The sequence below is a fragment of the Heterocephalus glaber genome, unplaced genomic scaffold (genome assembly GCF_053883595.1).
Source record: "Heterocephalus glaber isolate CG9 unplaced genomic scaffold, H.glaber_assembly_v1.0 deba00001610, whole genome shotgun sequence".
In the NCBI taxonomy this organism is placed as follows: Eukaryota; Metazoa; Chordata; class Mammalia; order Rodentia; family Bathyergidae; genus Heterocephalus; species Heterocephalus glaber.
In genome coordinates, this window is record NW_028258381.1 from 23,729,347 (window position 1) to 23,755,059 (window position 25,713).

A 25,713-nucleotide genomic window follows, 5' to 3' on the forward strand; every position below is an offset into this window, starting at 1 on the left:
GCACGGGAGACGCACATCTGCACAGTGGACTCCATCTCTCCAGTTGGAGCAAGTGAGCTGGGACAGAAGGGATCACAGGTGGTAACTGTGCTACACCTTACAGCTCCTGCAGTGTCCCCAAGGAATGTGTGTGACCACCCTGGGAGTCACCATCAGACAGCCATGATAATCTGATTTCCTCTGGTTTCTTTCTGGGCTGGAATGTTGGAGGTTCCCCAGACCCACAAACACATCTGAGCAAAGGTCTAAATTTTTCATAAGAACTTTATTAAAAGAAACAGAGGAAAGATACAAAATGCATCACCAAAGGAATGAAAGAATTCACAGCATAGATGCCTGATCCTACAGCAACTCACAGAGATGGGCTGGTCTATGCATTGAAGAAGGGAACAAAGGCCTTGATTTTCTGTCTTCAACCCAGTCTCTCTTGGCCCACTCAGCCAACCAGCTCCAACCTTCTCTGGAGACAATTCAGGCTGCCTTGCCGCAGCTCCTTACACCCACTTTCCTAATTTCTTTCTGCACAGCCCCTACTCCACTGGTGCCCAAGATGCTTACCCAGCATTTCTGGTGGGATCTTACCTAACTTTACTCTCTCTTCTCCACCTCTCAAACCATAGGAGTCTGAGGTCCTCCCAAGACTTATTTTTTGTTCCTGCATTGATGCATTTAATTAAACTATGTTCATGAGCCAGTAGGGTAAGCTGGTTCTCCTACCCTTGATCAAATTACCTACTTTTCCAAGCCTGCATGTGAACTTGGTCTTTCTCCAGCTAGAAACGTCTTCTTGGGCACTCTCTGGCAGCTTTCCGCCCCAGGTAATGAGTAAGTGCTTTCTCCCCAATGCAGATGTCTGCATCCCTGCCCCATCTCCCACTAAATTTATAGGGCAGCTCAACATCTCAGCTTCTCTGCCAAGGAAAGACAATCAAACACTTTGATCTTGGCACCCACCAGCAAAATCTTGCCCAGTTCAGGGCACCAACCCCATCAACTTCCTTTGCAAGTTTTTCACTTCTTTCTTGGACTTCTGCCCTTTTGGAATTCTATCTCTGCAGTTTTAGAAAATGACATCATTTTACAGATAGAGTAATAGGAAGATGACAGTGAAAGAGAGCTATTCCCTCCCAAATTATATCTTCTCTGAACTATTAAAAGATTGGGCCACTCTTGCCATTTTTAACTTTTTCTAAATGTCTATGGTAATCAGTCCTTAATTAGTACAGTCAGATTCTCAGCTGGCTTTTAGGAATGGCAATGAATCTTAGCAAGCTGGCCATTGGTCCCTTCTGCTTCTGTAGTCACTGTGTCTTCCCATATTGCTTCATGTAACTGCTGGAAAGCAAAACAAAACAGCTTCCTCCAGAAAAGACAGTCTGAAGACAGCAACTTTGCCAAGATCTATCACACTGCCTCCCCATTCAAGCTCACACTGATGGTGGAGCTTGAGGTCAGCACAAGTCAGGTGAAATTTTCCTAACCGATACTGTGGAGTCGGGCTTTACAATATGCAAAGTACTTCCCTACACTTCTCATCCCATCCTTACCACAACCTTGTGAGGTGGGCATGGTGGATATTGTAATCCCATTCTACTGATGTGCAAACTGAAGGTCCAAGTTGTTAAGGAACTGGAGCAAGATTGCACAGCTCTTGTGGAAGAGCCAACACCCAACTTAGGTCTCTGCTACTTTATCCTCTTCCCCCTTTCCAGCATGAAGAATATAAACAAGGCCTTCTCCTTCCTCTCCTCTCGACCCAAATAGCATTCTCCCAACTAGTCCATGCACAATCTGGACAATCAAGAAAAGAACAATTGATCAAGCTAATTGTCACATGCAACATGGGAGGTTGCTGTACATCAAGAATGTTTTTTTTCTTTTTTTGGTACCGGGGATCAAACTCGGGTCCTTGCACTTATGCAGCAGGTGGCAAAACCACTGAGCTAAATCTCCAGCCCAAGAATGTTTCTTTCTGTGCTTTCACTAGGATTCCACCCTTTCACTAGGATTCCCAGGTCCCAGGTCGGGTGTTCAGGATTTTACTTCCAAATTATGCTCTTAGCTACACTTCTCATCCATCTTTCACATTTTGCTAGCATTCTGGCCCCTTCTATACCTGTACCTTTAGGAGGAAAATTTAGTATTTCCCTGTCTCCCAATGCCCCTGGGAAGCCACTTGGCCTCTTCATCACTAAAAGCATTTGTGGGATTCTCTCTCACAGCTAGAGGTCATTTCATTTCTGAAGGTCTCAATTCTTGCTTTATTGCCTGAGCAGGCCACATGTCTATCTGGCTTACTAACCAGGTCCTCTGCCCAAAGCCCCTCTGCATCTCTGGAGAGCTGCTCTTCCAATTCAAGAGTGCACAAGCTCCTGGAGTTGTCTCTCACAGCTCGCCCCCCGCCCCAAACAAAAGCAGGACACCCCAATCTCATCCCTGCTCTTGACACATTGTAGCCTTGGGAGACACATGATAGACTGTGTCCACAGTGCCCCCTACTGGAGGTTCCCCAGCAGCCAACATTTTTGCACAGTTTAGTTAGGGCTATGGCATTCTGAGGTGGGAAATCTCTGGAATCAGACCACTGACCACTATCTCATCCTTTTCTAGACATGAATTCATTTCACAGATATTTAGTGAGTACCCACGATGAGCTATCAGGTGCTAACTCTGCAGTCAGAACTGCAGTGAAGACAGACATCATCTGGGCCTTCATACCCCTTATCCTATACTAGTTGGTTCTGTAGAACCACCATTTCATTCCCACTTGGTCTGATTTAGCTGCTGAACTCAACAAGACTTCCCCCCGGGGCCAGGGATTTAACTCAGTGGTTCTGCCGCCTGCCTCACAAGCTAAAGGTCCCAAGTTCTATCCCCGGTACCAAAAAAAAAAAATTCCCCCCAAACTAGAGACTCCACAATTATCCCTCCACCTATGGGGACAGCCTGATCTCTGCCAACCTTCCTGGGGCAGTTTCAGGTCCAGATGGGCCTAGCTCCAGTGACTCTTCCTCTCTGCTGAGCCTTAACTATCTGGGATTCTCCTCCCAAGCTCCTGCCTCTCCTCTGAACCCGTTGTTCTGACTACACATCCACTCAACTCCAGTAGTTATTCTTTTTTTTTTTTTTTTGGTACCAGGGATCGAACTCAGGACTTTGCACTTAGGTGGCAGGCGCCAGAACCACTGAGCTAAATCCCTGGCCCAGTAGTTATTCTTGAATATCATTTATAGAGGTGTGTTTTGATGAAGTAAATATTCAAGCATATATGTTAAGTCATGGATAAATACTAACTGAAGTAGCAATGTGCATATGTGAATAATATCAGAAAATAACTCAAAAAGAACCCAACCTCCTGTATCACCATTTACAATTTTGTTTTTCTGTTTGTTTGTTTTGGTACCGGGGATACTACTTACAATTTTCTCCAGTTACTATTCAGACATACTTTTCCTTAGTTGTTATCACTACGTGATAATTCCAAAATCTCTTCTTTTTCTGTGCTCATGACTGTATCACATAACTACTTCTTCCAAATAGTCTTCATACTTGTCATACACAAGGGTAGAGCTCATTCCCTTAATAACCGCAGTCTACTTAGCTGTCACCCCACAATTGAAAACAGTTTCCAGTTAATGACTGGACTACAAAGAGCAGCCACAAATGTCTCTGTACAAATATTTTCCCTAATGAATTATTTTCCCAGAATGTATTCCCCAAAGTGAGATAAGATAGTCTTATAATTTACACTTGATCTTAGCCAAAAGGCTGAGAAGCGATAGTCTTATAATTTAAAACAAACTTTTGTAAAGTATTTCCCCAGTAGTTTCCAGAAAGCATTATTTATTGTGTCAGGAGTCTACATATTTCTTCAGAACATATTGTGAAAATTCATTTTTGACACATGCAAGGTTTTCTTTTTTCCATTTTACTAGCCCTTGCCTGTCATATTTCCCCCTGGGTGCACAGCCTAGTCCATCCTTTGTCTTAGTCAGTACATATACAGTATTGAGACTCAACTTTCCCTCATCATATCAATTCTATGTAGTTTTCTTATCTTACTGGCTTTCTTTTAATCAATATCCTGTGCTGTATGTATATTTTTGTTTTTATATGATCGAAGTTGTCCACCTGGACATTGAAGATTTGCACCATTGTTTCGATAAATAAGAAATGTGCTTCCCAGAAAAGGATTTTCTTTTTCCTACCCCTGGCGTCCTGCATTTTCCATATGGACTTGTTCTGGATCCCTCTGGTTTCCAGGAGGGTTCCATGATCCCTACATCCATTCCCTTGCGGTCATCTCTGGATAGCCCTTAGCTAAACATACCCATAGAATACTCAATCACCAGTACCACCCTGGTGGCCACAGTCACCTCTAACTGCATCTTCGTTTTTATTACTCCACCCATCCCTGCTCCACTGCTGACTTCTCAGGTCCTCCAGCTGGCGAGGCAACCCAGTCCCACACTGGCCTCTAGAGTTTCATAGCTTCCCAATTTCTCTACCTTAGTTCAGCCAAGCAAAGGTTAACATTTCTCAAAGGAACTCTGCTGAAAAACTAAGGGGAAACCAACAACAAAAAGACTCCAAAAAATGTAAAGGAAGCCCAACAGAAGTGCTGCATGGTAGAGATTTTACATCCAGCATAGCTATCACCTCACATTGGCTCAGGGTGCGAAGCACGGAGAGCTCCCCTTCTCCAATACTCAGTTTCTCAGATGCTAACTCTGCAAGGCTGGCTTTTCTGGTAGCCTATTCTCTTTACAGCCTCTGAGGCTAATACCTACAACTTCTGCTCTCACCTGTACTCGGACCCACCTGAAACCTATTTCCCTGGAGGGCCAATACTTTCTGGCTGTGGGGAGCAGACATGCCATTGCCATCTGCAGCCATTTTGAGATCTCAGGGCTCTTGTGACCCCAGGCTCTCCTGTGCCAATCTGAGGGCAGCCAGTTCTTGGTTCCTTCAAACAATGCCTACAACTGACCTACCTTTGGTCTTTTTTGTGTGTGTGGGATGCTAAGGATTAAACGCAGGGCCTTCACCCTGTGCTACATCCCTAGCCTTTTTTTTTTTTTTTTTTTTGGTGCCGGGGATCAAACTCGTGTCCTTGCGCTTGCGCAGCAGGCAGCGAAACCACTGAGCTAAATCCCTGGCCCAACCCTAGCCTTTTTAATTTTGAGACAGTGTCTCGCTAAGTCTCCAAGACCCAGGCTGGGTTTGAACTTTCGATACTCCTGCCTCAACTTCCCAGAGAACTGGTATTACAGGCATGTGCCACTATGCCTGGCTAGGTCCTTCAAGGCTCAGAGGACAACATGTACTCCCCTCTCCAGGACTCCCTCTCGGCTACTCCACTAGGAATGGTTTTGAAGAATGAAAATCAGAACACATTTACAAGTCCCAGAAATCTAAACTATATAACAGTGGCATCAACAGCAGCATACAGTCACATACAAAAAAGCAAGAGGCTCGGCTGGCTTCCAGAATGCTTTCTGCCCAACTGCTTCTGAGAGCTATGGTTACACCACTGCTATCGGTCCCCAACCCTGCACATCAGCAAAGGGGTTAGTAGCTTGGCATTTCACACTGAAACACTGGCGATCTCTGCCCTCCAGGAAATGTCCTCAGCCACAGTATCCCCCCTCCTCCCTCCTTCCCAGTCCTACTCCCTCTAACTGTCAGGGGAACGAACCCGAAAGACATGGATGGTCCCATTACTGAGAGACACAACCAGATACCTGCCGTCTACCATGGTGGTCACCCGGGGCTTTTCCAGGCCGTGGAAGGCTGTCAGGAAGTCGCCAAGAAGTGACCCCTTTGGGTCCAGGATCACGACCTTGTTGACCTCTCGGATGGTCAGAAAGATGTAGCCATTCTTATCCACAGACAGGGACCCTGGCTGGCAGCCATGCAGGCCGGGTCCTTTGTACTCCCCAATCACCTGACCCAGCCCATCACAGACCACCACACTAGTCTGCTGCCAATCGGACCCCACAAAATTGCCCTGGGGGCTGGTGGTCAGGAACACCAGTGCCCGCTGGCCCCGGCTGGCCTTGCCCCCAGGGATGAACCGGGTGGCCAGGCTGCCTTCCATGTTGTAGACTTCCACATGGCCCGCCACGCTGACAGCCACCCGGTCCCCACTGGGCAGTGCGGTCACGGCATGGCTGGCCTGGCCAAGGCTCAAGGCCCGGCGCCACTGCACTTCACCACTGGGGCTAATGAGATAGAGCCTCGCACCAGCAGAGAAGGCCACTGCGCTTTGCAGGGCAGCCACACTGCACGGGGAGCAGCCATCAGGCACGGGCACTACACCCTTGTAGTCGCCATTGAGGGAAAAGCGTTTCAGCGCCCTGTTCTGCTCATCTGCTACCAGGATCTCCCGGGGGCCGAAGGGACAGAGCCCAGTGATGCGAGGGGACCGCTTGTCTCCAGGCATCCGCGTGGGGAAGCTGCAGTAAAAGATGGGCCTGGGGAGGAGGCCTGAGCCATCCAGGTTTGGCTCTAGGGCAGGTCTGGGCTCGCGGGTGATGGACTTGCACCTGCCTTTGAACTTTTTCTTCTTGTTGACTCTGCCACCAGACTCCAATAGGGCTCCTGCATCTTCCTGGGACAACTGGGCTTTGTCTTCTTTTAGGGTTGGGGATCCATCCCTACACTGGGGCTGGACTCCACTCTGCCCCTCTGGCTTAGCTCCAACCTCTCTCTGGATCTGGGTTTCAGTCCCTTCCTGGGTAGCCGCTCCATCTTTCCCACAGTCCTTCTCCTTGTGCTGTTCCTCAAAAGACAGCCGAAGAAGATGGCAGTCTTTGTCTAGGAGCCTGGGGTGGAGCTCCAGCTGGGGCAGCAGGCAGGGCGCCGGCCCAGGCATCCAGGGACAGCCCTGCAGCTGCTGGAGTCTCTGGGTGATCGCCCCCTCCAGCGAGAGAATCTCGGCCTCGCGCCCCAGGCTGAGCACCCGCCGGGCAAAGGCAGCCGCTGCCCTGGCCACCTGTTCCCTGTCCTCTAGCTTGGCCAGCCTCTCCCGTGCAGCCTCCTCAGCAGCTTCCACGTGGGCCCGTAGCTGTCCCAGCACTTCCTGCTTCTGGGCCAGCAGGGCCCGGAGGACCCCTTCAGCCGCCTCCTCCACCTGCGTCCCCACCCTGGCGGCCTGCTCCCGCAGCTGGGCCAGGGCTTCCTTCTCCACCACCCGAGTGGCTTCCAGCTCTGCCAGGTTGCTGTCCACACCTGCAAGGAGCTCCTCCAGGCCGGGCCTCCGGGCGCGCACTGCCTCAGCCAGGGGCAGGCAAGGGTGGTCCAGGTGGGGGTCCAGGCGGCACTCGCGGCATAGCAGCTGGGAGCAGGGCTGACACAGGAAGCGCAGAGCCTCCCCAGGGTGCTGGGGACACTGGGCTGCCTGGCGCTCCCGGGCTTCTTCGTCATACCACCCCGCCCGGTAGCCCAGCAGGTCCACCACACGGTGGCTGTGGGTCTGGCGGGTGCAGCGATGGCCGTCGGCACAGGCCTGGCACAGATCGTCGGCACAGTCCAGACACCGGGCCGTGGCCGGGCCCCCAGCACTGGTGGCCCCCACCAGGGGACACAGGGCACAGGCCGGCTTCCCTGCACGCAGGTCCCCACAGGCTCGGGCCTTCACCAGGTCCAGGAGCCCGTTGACAAAGAAGTTGGTCTTGAAGGCGGCCACTCCGGCAGGTGGCACAGGCACGGCCTCTCGGCACTCGGGGCAGCAGACGTGGCTGCCCTCGGCCAGCTGGGCCAGGCAGTCCTGGCAGTAGGTGTGCAGGCAGGGCAGCGTCTTGGGCGTGTGCAGCTGCTCCAGGCAGATCTTACAGGCCAAGAAGTCACTGCTCAGGGCCTCCAGCAGCGAGGCGGGGGAGCCCTGGGAAACCATTCTGTGAAGCAAGAGTGGGGTCAGGGTTCAGAGGGCAGAGGGCACCTCCAACCCAGCCCCTCATCCCAAGCCTCCCCACATTCCCAGGTCTGGGATCTCACCTGGTCAGGAATTTCCTTCTTGCTTCCTGAGGACTTGGAGCTTGCTCTGGGCCTAGGGAGCCACCCTCTTTCTCTTCTTCTTCTTCCTCCCTAGGTATATTCAGAAACCCTGAACCTGGAAATGATGCTGCTTGTGTTGAGCCTGTGAGAAATCAAAGACCAAGAAGGCCCCTGGCCTTACAGAGCAGAAAACCTAGGTGACAGGCTTGTGCCAGGCATCACAGGTGTCTCCCCGGGTGAACGGGTACTGCTGTGTGTCCCCCATATCTGTCCTCTAGACCCTGGGGCAGCATCCTGGGGCTTAGGGGCCACTTGCTGCCCCGACTTGACTTTTCTGGTAATGGATTCTGGGCTCCTCTTCTGGAGTCCTTCCCTTTTAGCCCTTCCTGCCCAATGCATTCCAGAAACTTCTGAATGATAGGAGTTGTGGGCTCCCAGCGTACACAGAGATCTGGTAGTTTTTCCCCTTTCCTGGGGTTGGGGAGAGGAGGCGCTTAAGAGAGTCAGGGAGGTCTCTGGGGGAAGCTCCCCCCGCCCCCCGCCGCCGCCGGGGAGGGGGTGGGGGTGCCCTGCTTCCCGCCTTCCCTCCGGATCCCTTTTCCCCCCTCTCCCCTCCCTTCCTCTTCCTCACGCGCGCTCGCTTCTCCTCCCTTTTCCTGGCCCCCCCATCCAGTTCGGGCTCTGCTTTTTAACTGCCCCACCCTTGCTTACCCAGCCAGAGCTGCCCTTGGACTCTAGGGGCTCCGGGGGGACCCCCGCGGCCTGGACACCACTGTTGCTGACAGCGTGTAAGAGAAACAAAACTGAAACTAATTGTACTTGTGGTGCAACTTCCGTCCCTGGCCGGGACACCGAGAAGCACAGACTCAGGCCCCGCCCTTTTCCCCACCCAGCCTGGACCTCTCTCCGGAGGTCCCCAGGCCCCTCCTCAGGCAGGGTTCAGGCAGGGTTCAGCCCCTGCTGCTGCTGCCTGAGTGAGTGAGTGAGACTCTGTGTGTGTGTGTGTGTGTGTCTGTCTGTCTGTCTGTCTGTCAGTGTCTGTTGTCTGTGTATCCATTGCAAACAAGGAAGCGCCTGAGGATCTGTTCTTCCCTTGGATGATTCAGAGACCGGGATCTAGAAAGCAAGTCCTCCAGCCAGGCCTGCAGGGCTTGGGAGCACCTCAAGCCTGGGCGAGGCCCTGCGTAGGGTAAACCTTTCCCGAGCAACCAGACGCTGACCACAATCTGCTTCTGCAGCGGGCTTGGGCAGAGAGGAGGGGCACGGAGAGTTGGGGTTCAGGGAGTAGAATGCAGGGAAAGGTATTCCAGAAATCGTTAGCAGCATGAGTATGGGGACAGAGGAATGAACTATACAGTTCTCAGTGGCTTCCGACAATTTAGGATTCGGGTTGTGCGAACAGTGGCAGAGGAAGTTATAGAGAGAGGAAGTGGCCAGATCATAAAGGGACTCATGCTCAGCTAGAGTCTGTTTATCAAAAGAGCCAAGGATAGTTTCTCCAACATTTTATGGAAAATCAGAAGCACCAAGAAGTTGAAAGAACTGCCAGGAACTCCAGTAGCTCCAGCATTTAGACCCCACAGTTGTCAGTCTCCACCCATGTGTTCGACCCTCCCGTGTCTGCAGGGCAGAAGGTGATCGAGAAGCTGAGGAAAAGCCTTCCTGAAGCAACAGCGCAGGGAGTGATGAGAGGACTTGGACGCTGGGGTCAGTGCAGGGCCTGAGATGCAGCTGCCAGAGAAGGAGGTACATGGAGATCCAAGAGGGAGGAAGTCACAGCCAGCAAAGCAGGGACACAGGCCTTCCAGGAGGAGGAGGTGGCTGGAGCTGTGTGACAGGACAGGAAAAGGCACCAGCGTCCCGACTTCGGATGGTTCAAATTCACAGGTCTCCCCTCACCCAGGAACTGGGGACTGAACCCAGCACCTCTGCACTGAGCTACATCCTAGACCTTTTTGTTTTGTTTTTGTTTTTTGAGACAGGCTAGGTAGTTCAGGCTACACTTGAATTCACGATGTAGCCCAAGGCTGGCCTTGAACTCTCAGCGATGCTCCTGCCTCAGCCTCCTGAGTGCTGGGGTCACAGGGGTGCGCCACCATGCCTGTCTTCATCCCAGCCCTTAAAAAAACATTTTGCTTTCATTTTACAGACAAGTAAGCAGTGTTACAAAGACATAAAAGTAAGTTACCTAAGGTCACTTAAAGTTCTACAGAAACACGGAAAAGGCAGAGTTTGTTTCTCCTAGGAAGAGTGTGGCAATCAGGAAAGCTTCATGGAAGAGGTAGCAACTGAGACACTGCCCCTTCCCTCCACTGAACAACTGCTTAAGGCACCTGCAATGTGTGCCAGGTCCCACAGAGACCAGTTTTCCAGATGAGAATGCTGTCTCTTGTCTTCTACTATAGGTGAGGGTGAGCGTCTCCATGGAGACACACTCACCAAGAGGCCCAGGGGTGGAGAGGGAGCTGGGGGGTGGGCAGGACCTTGTCAGATTCTGTAGCTCTTCAGAGTGACTCAGCAGAGGGACCTCAGGGGGTCGGTTTCATAGGATTGGGCGGGTGCAGGCAGGTGGAACCAATCCAAATTCCACACTGAGAGTGCTGTACTGCCAAGCTAGCAAGAAGCTCCTGCAATCAGCCCTCCACATTCCAGGATTCAGCCTCCTTGGTTCCTTGTCCATGGATTCAATCAACTTCGAGCTGAAAATATCGAGGGTGGGGGGGACTTGCATCTTTGCTGAATATGTACAGATTTTTTTTTTCTGGTCATGATTCCCTACACATACATATAACATCTCTCTTCTTCCATCCCAACCTGCTGGCAAGTCACTGATCTGACTTCTACCCCTTTAATTTTGTCATTTCAAGAACGTGGCACACACTTGTAATCCCAGCACTTGGGAGGCTGAGGCAAGAGGATCGCCACAAGTTCAAGGCCAACCTGGGTTCCATGGCAGCCTCAACTACACAGTGAGATCCTGTCTCCAAACAAACAACAATAATGTTCTAGAAATGGAATCATAAAGTATGAAATCTTTCTTTGGGGGTGGCTTCTTTCACATTGCAAACCCATCCAAGGATCCATCCAAGTTGTATATTTGCCAATAATTTGTTCCTGTTATTGCTGTTATTCAGATGTACCAAATCCAAATAGCCATGTGGGCACTGGCCTTTGGATTATTTCTGGGTTTGGTTTATTACCAGTATAGCTATGACGAACATTCATGTACAGGTTGTGTGAATCTGAACTTCCATTTCTCTGGGATAAATGCTCAGGGCATGTTTGATGGGATGTTTAGTTTTGTTTTTGTTTTTGTTTTTTGGGGGATTGAACTTGGGACTTTGTGCTTTCGAGGCAGATGGTAGAACTACTGAGCCAAATTCCCAGCCCCGTTATGTTTAATTTTAGAAAATGCTAACCCATTTTTCCATTCCCTTCAGTAATGTATGACATCTGGTTTCTCCACGACATCGCCAGCTTTTATTAGTATTTTTATTTAAAATTTTTTATCTATATGTCCTCTTTTTATATATCTTTTTTTTAATACTGGGAATCGAACACAGAGCCTCACGCTTGCTAGGCTGTGCTATATCCTCAGCCCTATCTTTTTTTTTTTTTTTAATCTCCTCTTTTGTAAAGTGTCTGCTGCTCTTTTGCTGATTTTAATTGGATTCTTAAGATTAATGTGGACTTTGAACAGTTTTTTATACTTTCTAGATACAAGAAATTTGTCAGATTTGTGATTTGGAAATATCTTGTCCCAGTCTATAGCTTGTTTTCATCTTATTAACAGTGCCTTTGGACAGCAACATTTTCAGTTTTGACAAAGTTTAGTTTATCAGTTTATTCTTTTAGGGTTCATGCTTTTGTAGGGGATATCTAAGCAGTGTTTGCCTAGGCCAAGGTCATAATGACTTCCTCCTGTGCGTCTAGAAAGTGGACAGCTTTGATATTTAGTTAGGTCTCTAGTCCACTTAGAGTTAGTTTCTTGCTTATAAGGATCTTTGGCTTTTTGGCTATTGCATACAGATGTCCTACTGTTCCAGCACTATTTACTGAAAAAATTCTTTCACTTTTGAATTTTTTAGCAGTTTTGCACCAAAAAAAAATCAATTGACCATAAATGTGAGGGTTTTTTTCTGCCTTTTCAATTCTATCCCGTTGTTTTATATGGCTGCCCTTATACCAATACCACACTGTTGCGATTACTATAGCTTAGTAGTAAATTTTGAAATCAGAGTGAGTTATCAAACTCATTCTATTTCTAAATTATTCTGGCTATTTTAGGTTCTTTGTATTTATATATAAATTTTAGGGTCAGCTTATTAATTACTTTAAAGCTTTCTGGGATTTCAGCAAGGATATCATTGCATCATAGATGAATTTGGAAATAATTACCATCTTAATACTGAGTTTATCTGTTCATTTATTTAGATTGTCTTTAAATCTTAGCAATGTTTTTGTACTTGTTGATGAACAAATTTTCATTCTTTTCTATGCATCTTTCATTCTTTTTTATGCTATTGTGAATGGAATTTTTTTTCTAATCTCATTTTGTGATTATTGGTAATTTATTAAAATGCAGTAGTAACCCAGGCACAAAATACAAGTAATCTGTCAGATATGTGGTTTGCAAATATTCTATATATGTAGTATCTGTATCTTATGACCTTGCTTATTGGTTATAGTAGATGTTTGTTTTCTTCTTTTGATAGAATCTTTAACATTTTCCATATACAAGTTCATGGCATCTACGAATGATGACAGATTTACTTCTTCTTGTTAGATCTATATGCCTTTAATTTTTTGTTTTCCTTCTTGTACTTATTAGAGTCTCCTACAGAGGCTAATAAAAGTGTTGAGAGCAGACAGTCTTGTCATAGTCTCTTTTTTTTTTTGGTACTGGGGATCGAACTTGGGTCCTTGAGCTTGTGCAGCAGGCAGTGAAACCACTGAGCTAAATCCCCAGCCCAGTCTTGTCATATTCTTGATCATAAGGAGGGAATATTCAATCTTTAATTAATTCAGCCTTTAATTAAATACCATGTTATTTTAGTATTTTTTGTAGATGCCCTTTATCAGGCTGAGGAAATCTCTATTCCTAGTTTATTGGGAGTTTTGGGTTTTTCTAAAATCATGAATAGGTAGTGGATTTTCTCAAACACTTTTTTTTTCTGGATAGATTGAGATAATCATATTGTTTTCTTTATTCAGTGTGGTATATACATCCATTGAGATTTGGGAGTCAAATAAATGTTGAATTCCTAGATAAAACCCAGTTCATCACAGTACATTATCCTGTTCACATGTTGCTAAATACATTTTGCCAATGTCTTGTTAAGGATTTTTGTATATGTTCATGAGTGATGTTGGTTTCTCATTTTCTTTTTTTTTTGGAACTGGGGATTGAACTCGGGTCCTTGCGCTTGCGCAGCCGGTGGTGAAACCACTGAGCTAAATCCCTGGCCCGGTTTCTCATTTTCTTGATATGTCTTTGTCTGGTTTTGGTATCAGGGTTATATTAACCTCACAAAATGGGATGGGAAATGTTTATTTCTCCAAAAAGTTTGTATAGAATTGTTATTATCTCTTTAATTTTCTTTTTTTTTGTTTGTTTGATGAAAAAGTTTATTGGTTGTCATCTGAAAAATCTTCATAGAAAATTTGGTTTAATTCTCAGCAGCCCGCTCCTGAGCTCTGAGGAAGCTTGCCTTCTTTTGAGATAACCCTGTCTTTCTTCTGGGCAAGGGACATTTTGGGATGGTTCCATCTCTTCTTTTTAACTTTTCTCTTTGGCTTCTTTTCATAGACTGGATTCTTTTGTATAGCAGCATGAGCTTTCTTATACATCTCCGCCATCATGTCTGGAGTTACATTGTTCTTTATGTACTGAGAGAACTGTTTCTTGTAAGCATCTTCATCTTCTTCCATTAGGTAACGGATATAATCAGCAATGTTCTGAACCACGATGTGCTTCTGATGTACTTCTGTATTGAACTCCTTGCTTTTGGAGTCATAACAAGGGAATCATTTGCCTTTCTTTTCTTTGTGTGTGTGTGTGTGTGTGTGCGCGCACGCGTGTGTGTGTCACTGGTGATTGAAACTGGACCTTTGCACTGAGCTACAATTCCAGCCCCTTTTTTCATTATTTTAAATTTTGAGATAGGATCTTGATAAGTTGCCAGGTCTGGACTCAAATTTGCAATCCTCCTGCCTCAGCCTCCCAGAGTGCTGGCATTATAGACATGCACCACCATGCCTTGCTATTATCTTTTCTTTAAATGTTTGATAGGATTCATCAGTGAGCATGTAGCCCTGGACTTTTCTTTGTGGTAAGACTTTTAAATTACTAATTCAATTTTTTTTATAGGGAATTGGTCAAATTCAAACCTTTTTGTTGAGACAGGGTCTCACTATGCAGTTCAAGATCACTATGTAGCCCAGGCTAGCCTTAAACTCATGGCAATCCTCCTACCTCAGCCTCCCGAGTGCTGGTGATATAGGACATATATTATAGGGATGATATAGGACCTCTAAATGCTATAAGGTAGATATTAAAACCCCTAATCTGTTAGATGTGTGATATAGTCTCCCACCAAAGGTAACTGATGCCTATTTAGAATATCAATCACTGCTGTTCATCCCTAGGGAAGGTATGTAAGTGTAGTAATTTCTCCTTGTCTTGAAGCCTAACCTTCAAGGAATGGGCCTCCTGCCACAGTTGTAATATGTTCTTATCTTCTGCATTGAGTCCGAGGGCCCAGCCCTGTCTGACTGCCTATAATATTTTAACTAAGCTGCCTATAATGTTCTCCCTCTGAAGAGCTAACCCTACCTGTGGATAGGGGACAAGGCACATAGTTTCCATCTAGCTGCTTTGAGCTGAGAAGGGTCAGTATAGGGGAGACCACAGTCAGGGGCCTTCTCCAGAGAGCTAAACTAATGGGCCTTGGCTAGAAGTCATGTTGCAGTTTAGCAGTTATAAACTCCCTTCACAAGGTTGATCTAGTGGATCCTGATAAAAGCAGTCTGACACATTTGTTGTTGATTCCATCTGCATAATCACTTGGAGTTTGGTGGCCTCTAGAAAAGAATAAAGAAATTTTCCAAGACATTAGAGCATGTATAATCAAAGCATGAACACTAGGATGGAAAGGCAGATTGGGGAAAGAGCCACATCCAGAAACTCCTCTTAAGGGACTGGAATAACAACTGTAACCAGTTGGCTCTTAGACCCCTCTGCTGATGGAGGTTATCTATAAATCTGATATTTCTTGTCATAAGTCCCTCTAGTTTCAGCTGTAAGAGGATGGAGAGCTTGGTGGTTTTGAAGGGTAATTTTAGTTAAGGAATTTAGAGATTATTGTTGAGCTTTTATAGATTCCATTGCAGTTGTTTCTTTAATGAACTATAACAGTGGTCAGCTACTGATGTAGCTGGAAACTGCCAGAAGGAGACAGCAATTGGAGCCCATTTTTATGTCTAGCTTTATCACTATGGTATTGTTTTCATACATCTTTTGGTTATACTTTTCTGCTGGGTGCTTAAGACCAAGTTAAAGTGAGAACTGTGTTAATCAAAATTAACCTCTTGCTGTCTGTCAAGGTCAGTTAAGTCTCCTCAGGCATTACTTTTGGAACCATGTAGAGAGCCTCTCAGCTCATCTGTCAGTGTCAGCAGTCCGGTTGTGTCACGCTCTTGCTTGACCTTACTGCTTTCTATGAAAGCGTAGGAGACATTTCCCTCCTTGGTGACGCTCTTTTGATGCACTGTACATTTGTTGATTTGTTGATTCTTGTCCTCTGGTTCAGTAATCTCCCTGCTCAGGAGGTTGAGTGACTCACCAAAGTTGTAGGATTCTATAGAATAGGTTCCCTTATGTCCTGGGACGTCATTGACCTTGGAGAGCTAGGGGGAAAATATTGGCTGTATTCTTAGCTCAGTTACCTTTCCAATTTTAGTCTCCAAACTTCAGTTGTTGAAGATTGGTTCTATCAGTATTGGAAAGGGAGCAGTGAGCTTAACTATTATAATCTCATCTGAATATCAAGCACTTTGAAATATAAAGTATAGCTAGAGGACTGTTATTTCTTATCAACCATGGCTATTCTAGTAGTTGAATCCCTGCAGTATGTTAACAAACAAAAGTTATAAAGTTTCACAGAGAAAACTTGAGATCAAGAGCCACACGTAGTATTTTAGCATGACAGTCATAATGACACTATTTTTGCAACGTAATTAAATCTCCATCTTAGAATACCCTTTTTAGTCAAACATCTCCATCTGATCACAAGATATTAAATGACACAAAGAAACTCTCACCGAATTTGGTATTCTTCAATAGGATGCCACCTAAGGAGAATGGACTGGTCTATAAATGTACTTCAGAAGTTTATAATGTCTATCCCCTAATTTTTAGTGTGTGACATTGTTTGGACTGCTCAGTGCCTGAGCAACCCTAAGTGTAGTGACATATATAATATACAAATCACATAATTTTTTTAAAAAACTATTATTTGACTGGTGATCTCATGCTCCCTTGACATGTACCTCTTATCAGCTGGAGCACAAGAGAAAAGCAGATATCTGAGTCTTTAAAAAAAGGTTATAACCAGGGCCAGGGATTTAGGTCAGTGGTGCCACCGCCTGCCTCACAAGCACAAGGTCTTGAGTTTGATCCCTAGTACCAAAAAAAAAAAGGTTATCACCACAAACAATTCTGGTTTTATATCTTAGAAGAGCTGTACATTCAGAAGGCATAAATACATTTAGTACACCGTGAAATTAGCAATAATGAGTGTCACAGTTATATGGAAACCTTTGTCTCTTAATTTAGTTTTGTACCAAGAGCATCTTTTAATAAAACCTTATTGTTTTACCCAAAGAAAACCTTTTAATGATAGCTAATATAAACATATCACCATAATATGGTAAGCAATGTTTATTGGAGTGTGTCTCCCATAAGGCTATGGAAATTATTGGGTTCCCATTAGTGAATAAAGACTGAAATAAATGTTTCCAGGCAAGTGCTCCTTTATTCACCAAGTGAAGACCTATCTTGCAGTTTTCCCCAAGCCTAAAGGGTCCCTATTTAATTATCTTGACAATTTTTTATTTTTATTTTTTGACATATTTTTAGATGACCTATGAACACATTATTCTTGACCAATGAAAGACTCCCAAGTTATTATACACAAACAATATTCATTGCATTTGTAAAACCAGTCTTGACATCATTTTGATCAGCTGGCAACCTGAGTGGAAGCATGTCTTTAACTCTAATGACACTTATCTATAAGCTAACTTAAGTTGTAGACATAAATATTTAAAAAACCAAAGAGGCAATAATAAGAAAAAAATTGTTGAACTCTACTAAAACACCTGTAGATGTTGTAACCAGTCAAACTGAACAGACAGACAGACAGGCACACATAAGACAATTGTTAATAGACCAGAATGCACTCAGATGTATTTGGCCAAGTTGAATTACAATAACTATTTTACAGTTTTTAAGTTTGTAACTATAAATAGACTAGTCAGAACTTTTTGTAGGTCAATTAACAGAGATCTCTTGTAATAAGAATCAGAAGGAATAAAAACGTCTTACACCTGTGAAAGCAAAGACAGTTTTTAAGATGGGCTCTAGGCTGACAGTTTGTTTGATTCGAATATCCAGCTATACAGCCTTCTCATTATTACTCGATGTCCATAGTTGTTGGATAGTCACAGGTGATAGCCAAACTGCTGTTTGGATAGCCATATGTGACTGTTCCCTCGAAAGGGCCAGACTGTTAAAGGCAATTGCAACTATTTCCAGGGGTGGGTGCATAGGCCAGGTTTAGGTATAGAAAGAGACTAGGTGGCACTCTTTGGAGCTAAGTATGTATTCCAAACAGTAGGGGAAGAAGTCCTGCCAGGGGCCCAATCTGCCCTGCAGATGTCTACCTATGATAATTTTTTTCCATTTTCCCTGTCACCCTTAGACCATACTTAGCTATAGGCCTTCCTTTTTCAGAGGCTCAGTTAGCATATCTCCAAGAATAGTGGTCAGCATGCCAAGATGTTCTGGAGAGAAATCACGATGAGAGAGGCAGTCAGTCATCTGGGGACTGCGGCTGTGTCTCTTCTTTAGGACTACCTGTTTTCATTTAAAGTTGTTATTAAACTCATAAAGTTCCCTAGGAATGTTTTGTTCTATCAATGAACTTTTCTGTGTTATAAAAATCAGTCAGTCTGCCCTATGCTATAAAAACCAATCAGCATCATTCTTGAGGAGAAAGTGAAGAGGAGCTAATCTCCAGTTCTCCCTAAGGACTGAAGGGCAGACAAACTTGGACTAAAACTTACACATTCATTCTTTGAGAGCCTCAGGATTAAATCTAGACCAGTTTGGCCCAGAGTTATGTGAAGGTCAGCTTCATTCTGGAAGGGTCCCAGGGAAGGGACACTCACCATTCTGGAAACTTGGCCCTGAAATCCAGCAGCCACAGAGGAGAGAATTGCTTTCAACCAAACACTGTTGCAAACTGTGTTATTTCTCAGGGGCAGGGCAGTAGAGAAGGGACAGAAGAGTGACTCTAAGTATGCCACAAGAACTAAATCCAAACCAACTCAAGTGCAGAAAGACAATTAAGATCAAGAGCTTTCCAAGAGTGGATCTCTAATCCTTAGCAAAACATGCCTTCAGAGACAAAAGCTATGGTTGACTCCAACTGTGTTGCCAAGCAGAAAATTAAACCAATAATCGAAGAACCTGCATGACTGCATTTTAACCTCTTGAAAGAGAGTGACAGAGAAAATGAAAGTGCTCCAACTATTTTGTTTAGGGCTTTTATAAGAAATGACTGAATTAAGAAGCTCTAAAATCCCAGACTGCAAAAGAGATGCATCACCCCCAGGGACAGACAGAGACAGGTAATAGTCCAGAAGAAATCTCACCCCTAGGACAAAGAGGTCATTGGGACATTTTGCGTTCTCTATCTAGTCATCTACGTAACTTCTTTCCATAGCCATGTTGGTTAGGCTCTACTTAAACCTACTCTGAATATATATATATCCCCAGGAATCTGTAATATACTTAAGAAACTCACAGATTAAAGTCTGTACCCGTTGTCTCTCATTAGAAGTCAATGTTTGATTTAAGCATAACATTACATCTTTCCAGTCTAGATCATAGGCCTGGGTAAGTCCTCCAAAGGCCTCAATGTACTTATTAGGGTTGTCTGAAAACTTTCCTAGAGCCCATTTGATCTGTTTTAGGTCATGAGGGAAAAGGGCACATGAATGCAAGTAGTCTCATGTGTGCCATTTATTTCCTGTAAGGGATATTGTCCTGGAGGGGCTTGGACAAAATTAGCTAAGGATGGAAATAGCCCCATAAAGGCTTCAATTACAGCTGGCCTAAAAGCTCCACCCTCAGCACCTGAAGGGCAAATAAAGGCAGCCTCAGACTCAGTTCAATAATAGTGGGCAAGGCTTTGATTAAAGTTGCCTTGGAAACCTCATCCTTAGTTCCAAAGGCCAAGGAAGAGTAGCCTCAGGCTTAGTGATAATGGATGCCTTAAGGGCCAGAGGTGTCTGGTTTTCCTTTGGCTTATATTTACATTTTGAACACAAGAAAGGATTATTTCTTAATGCAAAGAAAGTCTGAACGTAAGGCAATTCTGAACATAAGGCATTTTCCCTCTTTCTTGCAGTATGATTCTAGTTGTGAAATAGCATCATGATCAATACTTCCCTCTGCATTCCATTGTGGCTCTGAGGGTTGGCAGGGCATATGTGGGTGCAGAGAAATCTCTTCTTTAACATGTAAGAGTCAAATATTCTCTGGCGCTTAAGAATATATTCTAAAGGAGTAAGATTTTGATATTGAGTATCCCATCTGAGAATATAGGAGAAAGAATTGGTGTCCCTTTAATTTCTACTTGATTTCTGTATCCTCAAAGTGTCCCCCGAAGTGACTAGCTCCAGAGCAGGTAGCTGTTGTCTGGAGGACAGAAGATAGATCGGGATCAGACTAGCCACCCTTACTGGCTCACGACCCTTTTTAACTCTAGCAGGTGTTTTTTAAAAGCATAAGGTACAATTGATTTCAGCTGTAAGAGTCATGTTTAAAGAAGGAAGCATTGCTAACAAAACCAATAATCAAGAGATCTAAACTACTGCTTTCCAATTCTTTGAAAGAGAGTGAAGGCAATTTGAAAATGACTGGAGCAGCTCCCAGCCTGCAAATAAAATCACTTTTACAGACAAATAGAGTCAAGTTATCTACCTAATCACCTAGGCAATCTCCCTTGGCAGCAAGATGAGGCTAAATTTTATTCAAAATTCACCCTAAAATTTCTATGTCTCTGAAGCTCACAGGTTAAGTTTATATCCTTTGCCTGGCAACCACAATTCACATGCTAGTAAAGGCACCTTTATCAATTTTCTACACACACATGAAAGAAGAGAAAAATCTCTTTTTTATTGTAGTTAGTATATACAGGGCGTAAGTGTAAATCACTAGATGATAGCTTTTCTCCTCCCTGAAAGACAAACAGTTGTTGTAAGCTGCCTCAGCCTGACTTCCTGGAGGGAGGGGCAGTCTAACTATAAGGTAGTTCTAAAGTTAACTCCCAACATGTTGGAGAAAAGCTTAGGGGGAGTTTCTAACTTACTAGCAGAGAGGAAAAGTCCAAACCTGTGGCTCAATTCTTAATGGAGGTTTAACAGAGGGCTCTAACAGTGTTATCTCTGGTCACTCTGGGACAGAGGATACCAGAAGATTGCTGAGAGAGTTACCTCTCACCTCACTGAGGAGTGCAGGCAGGGATGATGCATAAGTGGAGATTTTTCTGCTGGTTACCCAGTCAGGCTGTTGGGACCCCGTTTCCACTGGGGAACCTTTGAGTATCCACCAGAGAGTTGCCCTGACCATGACCGTCAGTTGTTCTCTCAGCTTTCAGTGGTTCCATGCAAGCAGAGATTCATCTTCAGAAAGGGATCCAAATGATTGTTGGAGTCTGTAAGGAGCAGATAAAAGCCTGAGGTGTCTTCACCTAAGATGACTTCCTTGTCTTTAATGTTAACAAACACTCATTTTCTATGGGCTCAACTTGAAGGTTCTTAGTTGTTGGGTAGGAGGAAAAGGCTGGGGAAGTTCAGAGTTCCTCTCTCTCTAATCTTACATACCTCCAAAAAAAGGAGAGTATAAAGTGGCAGGGAAAGATCAGAAATGAGATCAGGAAAAGGAAATCTTTTCTTCTCAAGTTCACGGTGAGTTATTGAGACAACTTGCTTATGAGCCCTCACTCTCAGCCTGGAAAGGTGAGAATGGGGAATATCAAGAGCCAAGATTGCCTCCTCACCAGTAGAAGATTAGACCAGAAAAGAAACTGAGGCAAAACAAGCTCAACATTCCCTCTAGGGTGTAGAGAGGTGATTGGGACCACTTTGTCCCAGTGAAACCTGTCCCTCAAGTCTTAAGAATGGCTGCCCGCCTATCGCCTTTTAATTGGAAGAAGGAGGTCCCATGATTTATTAATAGGCATATATATTTATAAATATGAACTAGATTTCATAAAAATATCCATTTTACAGAATTTTATATTAAAGTCCACTAGGGGGCGCACTAGCATTACTCTTCCTAGCGCTGTTGTTTAATAGCGTCAAACAGGTCAAACAAGGAATACTGGTAAATTTAGCAACAAAGTCCAAATGCAACAGATACCAAACAAAAACAAAATGTCACTTCTTTTGATGGCACATACTCTCCCATGTTCTCAACTTAAATTTACCATAGTTTTAACAAAGGACAATGCATAAAAGAAACAAGGCATAAAAATTCAAGGCATGAGTAATTAACAAAGACAAGGCATAAAATTTAAGGATGACAATTTAAGGATGATTACCTAAGTGAGTCACAATCCAGAATCTATTGTGGATTTTTTATACAATAGAGCCATAAAGCCATAAAGAAAGATAAACTTGAGACATTTATAGCTAAATGGATGCACCTTGAGACTATACTCTTAAGTGAAATAAATTGGACACACATGTGTAAATACTGTATTGTTTCTCTGCTGTGAGAGACTGAAAGTGTAAATGAGGACCAAAATGTATAACAGACATTGTGAAATAGGAAGAAAATGTTCAAATGGGTTGGGGAAGTAGGGAGTAGGTTGGAGGAAAGGAAGGAAGGTAAAGGAAAAAAATGAGAAAAGAAGGAAAAAATGGAAACAAAGCTTTTATAAATGAGGAGGGGAAGAGGGGTTGACGAGAGGGAAGAGGAATGGGAAAAATAAGAATCAAGATACATGTACAGGTATAAATTCCCTATAATAAATGTGATCATTATGTAAACCTAAAATGTACCAATAAACTTAATTAACTGAAAAAAAGAACAATCCAGAATCTATGAGACAAAAGCAAATCCTCCACCCAGTTATCTCGGTGGGACCTCCAAAATGACATAGAGCCTATGATATAGGTATAATATAGGACCTCTAAATGCTATAAAGGAAATATTAAAACTACCAACCTGTTAGGTATGTGATACATCGAGTTCATGTTCTCTAAAACTGAAGAATGAATTCTAGAAACAATGGAGGTTAAGAGTAGGAAATAGTTATTGAAGGAAAGATAGATTCTGTCTAAGAGAGACAGACAGGAACCCGGAAAGCAGGTTGCCTGAGGACCCTGACTCTCAAGGGAGTTTTATAGAGCAAAACCATGAGGTGAGGTAGGTGTAAGTAGGGGCAAAACTATAGTCAACTAATAAGATTACAAGCATGGTCACTTAGGTATTATTGATCCAGTAGAAGATCACAAGGTGGGTATGAGGTGGGACAAAACTGTGGTCAACCAAAAAGATTGTAAGTGTAGTTGCCTACATAATATTAATTAAATGGAGACAAAATGGGGAAGCAAGTCACAAAGCAAGCATACATGGAAGGAACAAGGATTTTCTGGGAAGGAGTGGGCTAGGGAGGTTTTGGTCCCCCACCAAAAGTGATTGATGCCTATTTAGAACATATCACTGCCATTCGTCCCTACGGGAAATATGTGCATGTAGTCATTTCTCCTTGTCTTGAAGCCTAACCTTCAAGGAATGGGCCTCCAGCCACAGTTGTAGTATGTTCTTATCTTCTGCATTGACTCCGAAGGCCCAGCCCTGTCTGACTGCCTATAATATTTTAACTAACTCAGCTATCTATAATATTGGGGTTACAGGTGTATGCCACCATGCATGGCTCAAACTTTCTTAATGAAGATAATTATAGAAATTTGTATGTTGACAGGAAGTTGTCTCTTTTGTCTGAATTGTTTGATTTGTTGGCATGAAAGCCTTCATAATACTCACTATAACCCCTTTAATTATTTAGGGTCTGTAATGATTTCTACTCTGTCATTGCTGATTTTGGTAATCTATGTCTTCTCTTCTTCTTGATCAGCCTTGCTAAAGATCTATTGATTTGCATAGTATTTGAAAACCTTATAGAAAATAAAGAAACTGGGAATGGTGGCCCATGCCTTCAATTCCAACCCTTGGGAGGCTGGGGCAGGAAGACTTCTGTGAGTTTGAGGTCAGTCTGGGCTACATAGTAAGTTCAAGGCCAGCCTGAAATATTGAGACCCTGAGCCAGGAAAAAAGAGAAGAGAAGATAAGAGGAGGGGAGAGTCCGAGAGAAGAGACAAGAAAAGATTTTAGGATTTTTATTAATATTTATAAATTGATCTTTTCAAAAAACCAACTTGGATTGGGTTGATTTTTCTCTATTGCTTTTCTATTTTCTATTTCCATGAGTCCGACTCTTATCTTTTTTGTGTGTACCGGGGATTGAACTCAGGACCTCACAGTTGCCAGGCAGGCGCTGTGCTGCTGAGCTACATCCCTGGCTCCCCCACTCTGATTTGTAAAGTTTCTTTTTTCTACTTGATTTGGGTGTTAGTTGCTCTTGTTTTGGGCTTCTTATGTTTGTTTGTTGGTTGGTTTATTGGTACCAGGGATTGAAATCGGGACCTTGGGCTTGCAAAGCTGGCAGTGGAACCACTGAGCTAAATCCCTGGCCTGTTTTGGGCTTCTTAAGGTGGCAGCTTAGATTATTGATTTTATATTAGTCATTTTCACTTATCAGAACTGATTTCAGGTTAATATTGATTTAAATACAATAAAGATATTCCAGTAGAGCATTATTTCCTCCCTATCCTTTTGCTATTTTTGTTAAATATATAACACATATATGTTTGTTTGTTTATTTGTTTGTTTTTTTGAGACAAGATCTCACTTTGTAGTTCAGGCTGGCCTTGAGCTAACTATGTAGCCCGGCTGCCCTCGAACTCACAGCAATCCTCCTGCCTCAGCCTCTCAAGTGTTGGAATCACAGCCGTGTGCCACCATGCTGGGCTACATGTATATGTTAAAACCCAAACAATACAGCATTGTAATAATGGTTTAAATAATGTCATTTGTAAAGAAATTGAGGAGCCAGACATGGTGGCACATACTTATCATGGTGCTATACATAGTGAGTTCAAGGCAACTTGAACTACATAGTGAAACCTTATCTCAAAAAGCCAAAGGAAAAAAAGAATAACAAGTTGCCAGGTGTGGTGGCACATGCCTGTAATCCCAGCATTCAGGAGGCTGAGGCAGGAGGACTGCTGTGAGTTCCAGGCCACGCTGGGATACTCTACAGTAAGCTGAAGACCAGCCTGAACTACATAGTGAGACCCTGTCTCAAAAAAAAAATTGAGTGAAGAAAAGATATAGAAGACAAGATACGTAGTTACCTCCATATTTATCATTTCCAGTAGTCTTCACACCTTCCTGTGTTGCAAGCTACCATCGCGCTTTCTTCATCTGCAACATGAAGGATTTTCCTCCTGTCTTCTTCGCAGGATAGATCTACCAGCAACAGATTCCTTCAGTTTGTGCTTATCTGGGGATGTCTCTTTTTTTTGCACTTGATTTTTAGAAAAATTTTAAATAAGAAATTTATTTGAACAGCAAGATGCTAGACTGGCAGAGAAAAGACCCATTTCTTTTAAAATAGTTTATCACCACTTAAACACAAAATTACCCTACTCATAGCAGCTATATAAAAAAAAAGTTTTGAAAATTGTCCTTTCACAATGACAAAACTTTTTCTTTCTTTCTTTTTTTTTTTGGTACTGGGGATCGAACTCAGGTCCTTCCTCTTGCAAGGCAGGCGCCATAGCCATTGAGCTAAATCCCCAGCCCAACAATGACAAATTTTTAAAAATACTGAAATTCTCCAAACACAATCCGCAGGAATCCTTTCATACCTGTTGTTTGTTTTGGCCAATATGTTGGTATATAAAGATGAGGATGAACAGGGATGTCCCGGATGCAGCAGGGGATGTTTTCATAGGAATGGATTTCTCTCTACTGCTTCTCCACTTGATGTTGATGAAAACAATAAAATAAATAAATAAAGCAGGACTTGTGCATAAACACCAGTTGTATTTTCTTTTGTTTTGTTTTTTCATGGAGAGTAGAGGGAGGGGAAAGGGAAAATGAAAGAATAGAGAAAAGCAGGATGCAGCGGCCTGAGTTGGTTTCTCTTCCGTGGAGGAGTTCTGGCCCAGGACCGGGTTCTATTTTTAGTAGTCGCTTCCTGTCTCTGGCGGGAACCCGTCAGGTGTGTCTTTGACCTTCAGTCCACAGGGCAGTGTCTAGATTATTGACTGACTAGCTTTTAGATCAGAATC

At 44.0% G+C, this 25,713-nt stretch overlaps 1 protein-coding gene and 1 long non-coding RNA gene across 5 annotated transcripts in view; one reads left to right on the plus strand and one right to left on the minus strand.

Moving 5' to 3' along the window:
* LOC110348229 (uncharacterized) overlaps positions 1 to 25,713 on the plus strand; it is a 36,606-nt gene that overhangs the window by 8,213 nt on the left and 2,680 nt on the right. The gene's annotated exons all lie outside the window — the stretch shown is intronic.
* Positions 247 to 8,854, minus strand: Trim56 (tripartite motif containing 56). 4 transcript variants are annotated; one of them, XM_004840154.3, is made up of 3 exons: positions 8,710 to 8,854; positions 7,999 to 8,140; positions 247 to 7,898 (listed from the first exon to the last, which is right to left on the minus strand). In XM_004840154.3, exon 3 carries the CDS (start codon positions 7,895 to 7,897, stop codon positions 5,678 to 5,680), a length of 2,220 nt encoding a protein of 739 aa, XP_004840211.1. In that variant the 5' UTR covers position 7,898; positions 7,999 to 8,140; positions 8,710 to 8,854; the 3' UTR covers positions 247 to 5,677. The 4 variants fall into 4 exon arrangements, with proteins under 4 accessions (XP_004840211.1, XP_021110135.1, XP_087052449.1 ...); XM_021254476.2 differs by having other exon boundaries at positions 7,999 to 8,174; positions 8,710 to 8,837; XM_087196323.1 differs by having other exon boundaries at positions 7,999 to 8,113; positions 8,710 to 8,834.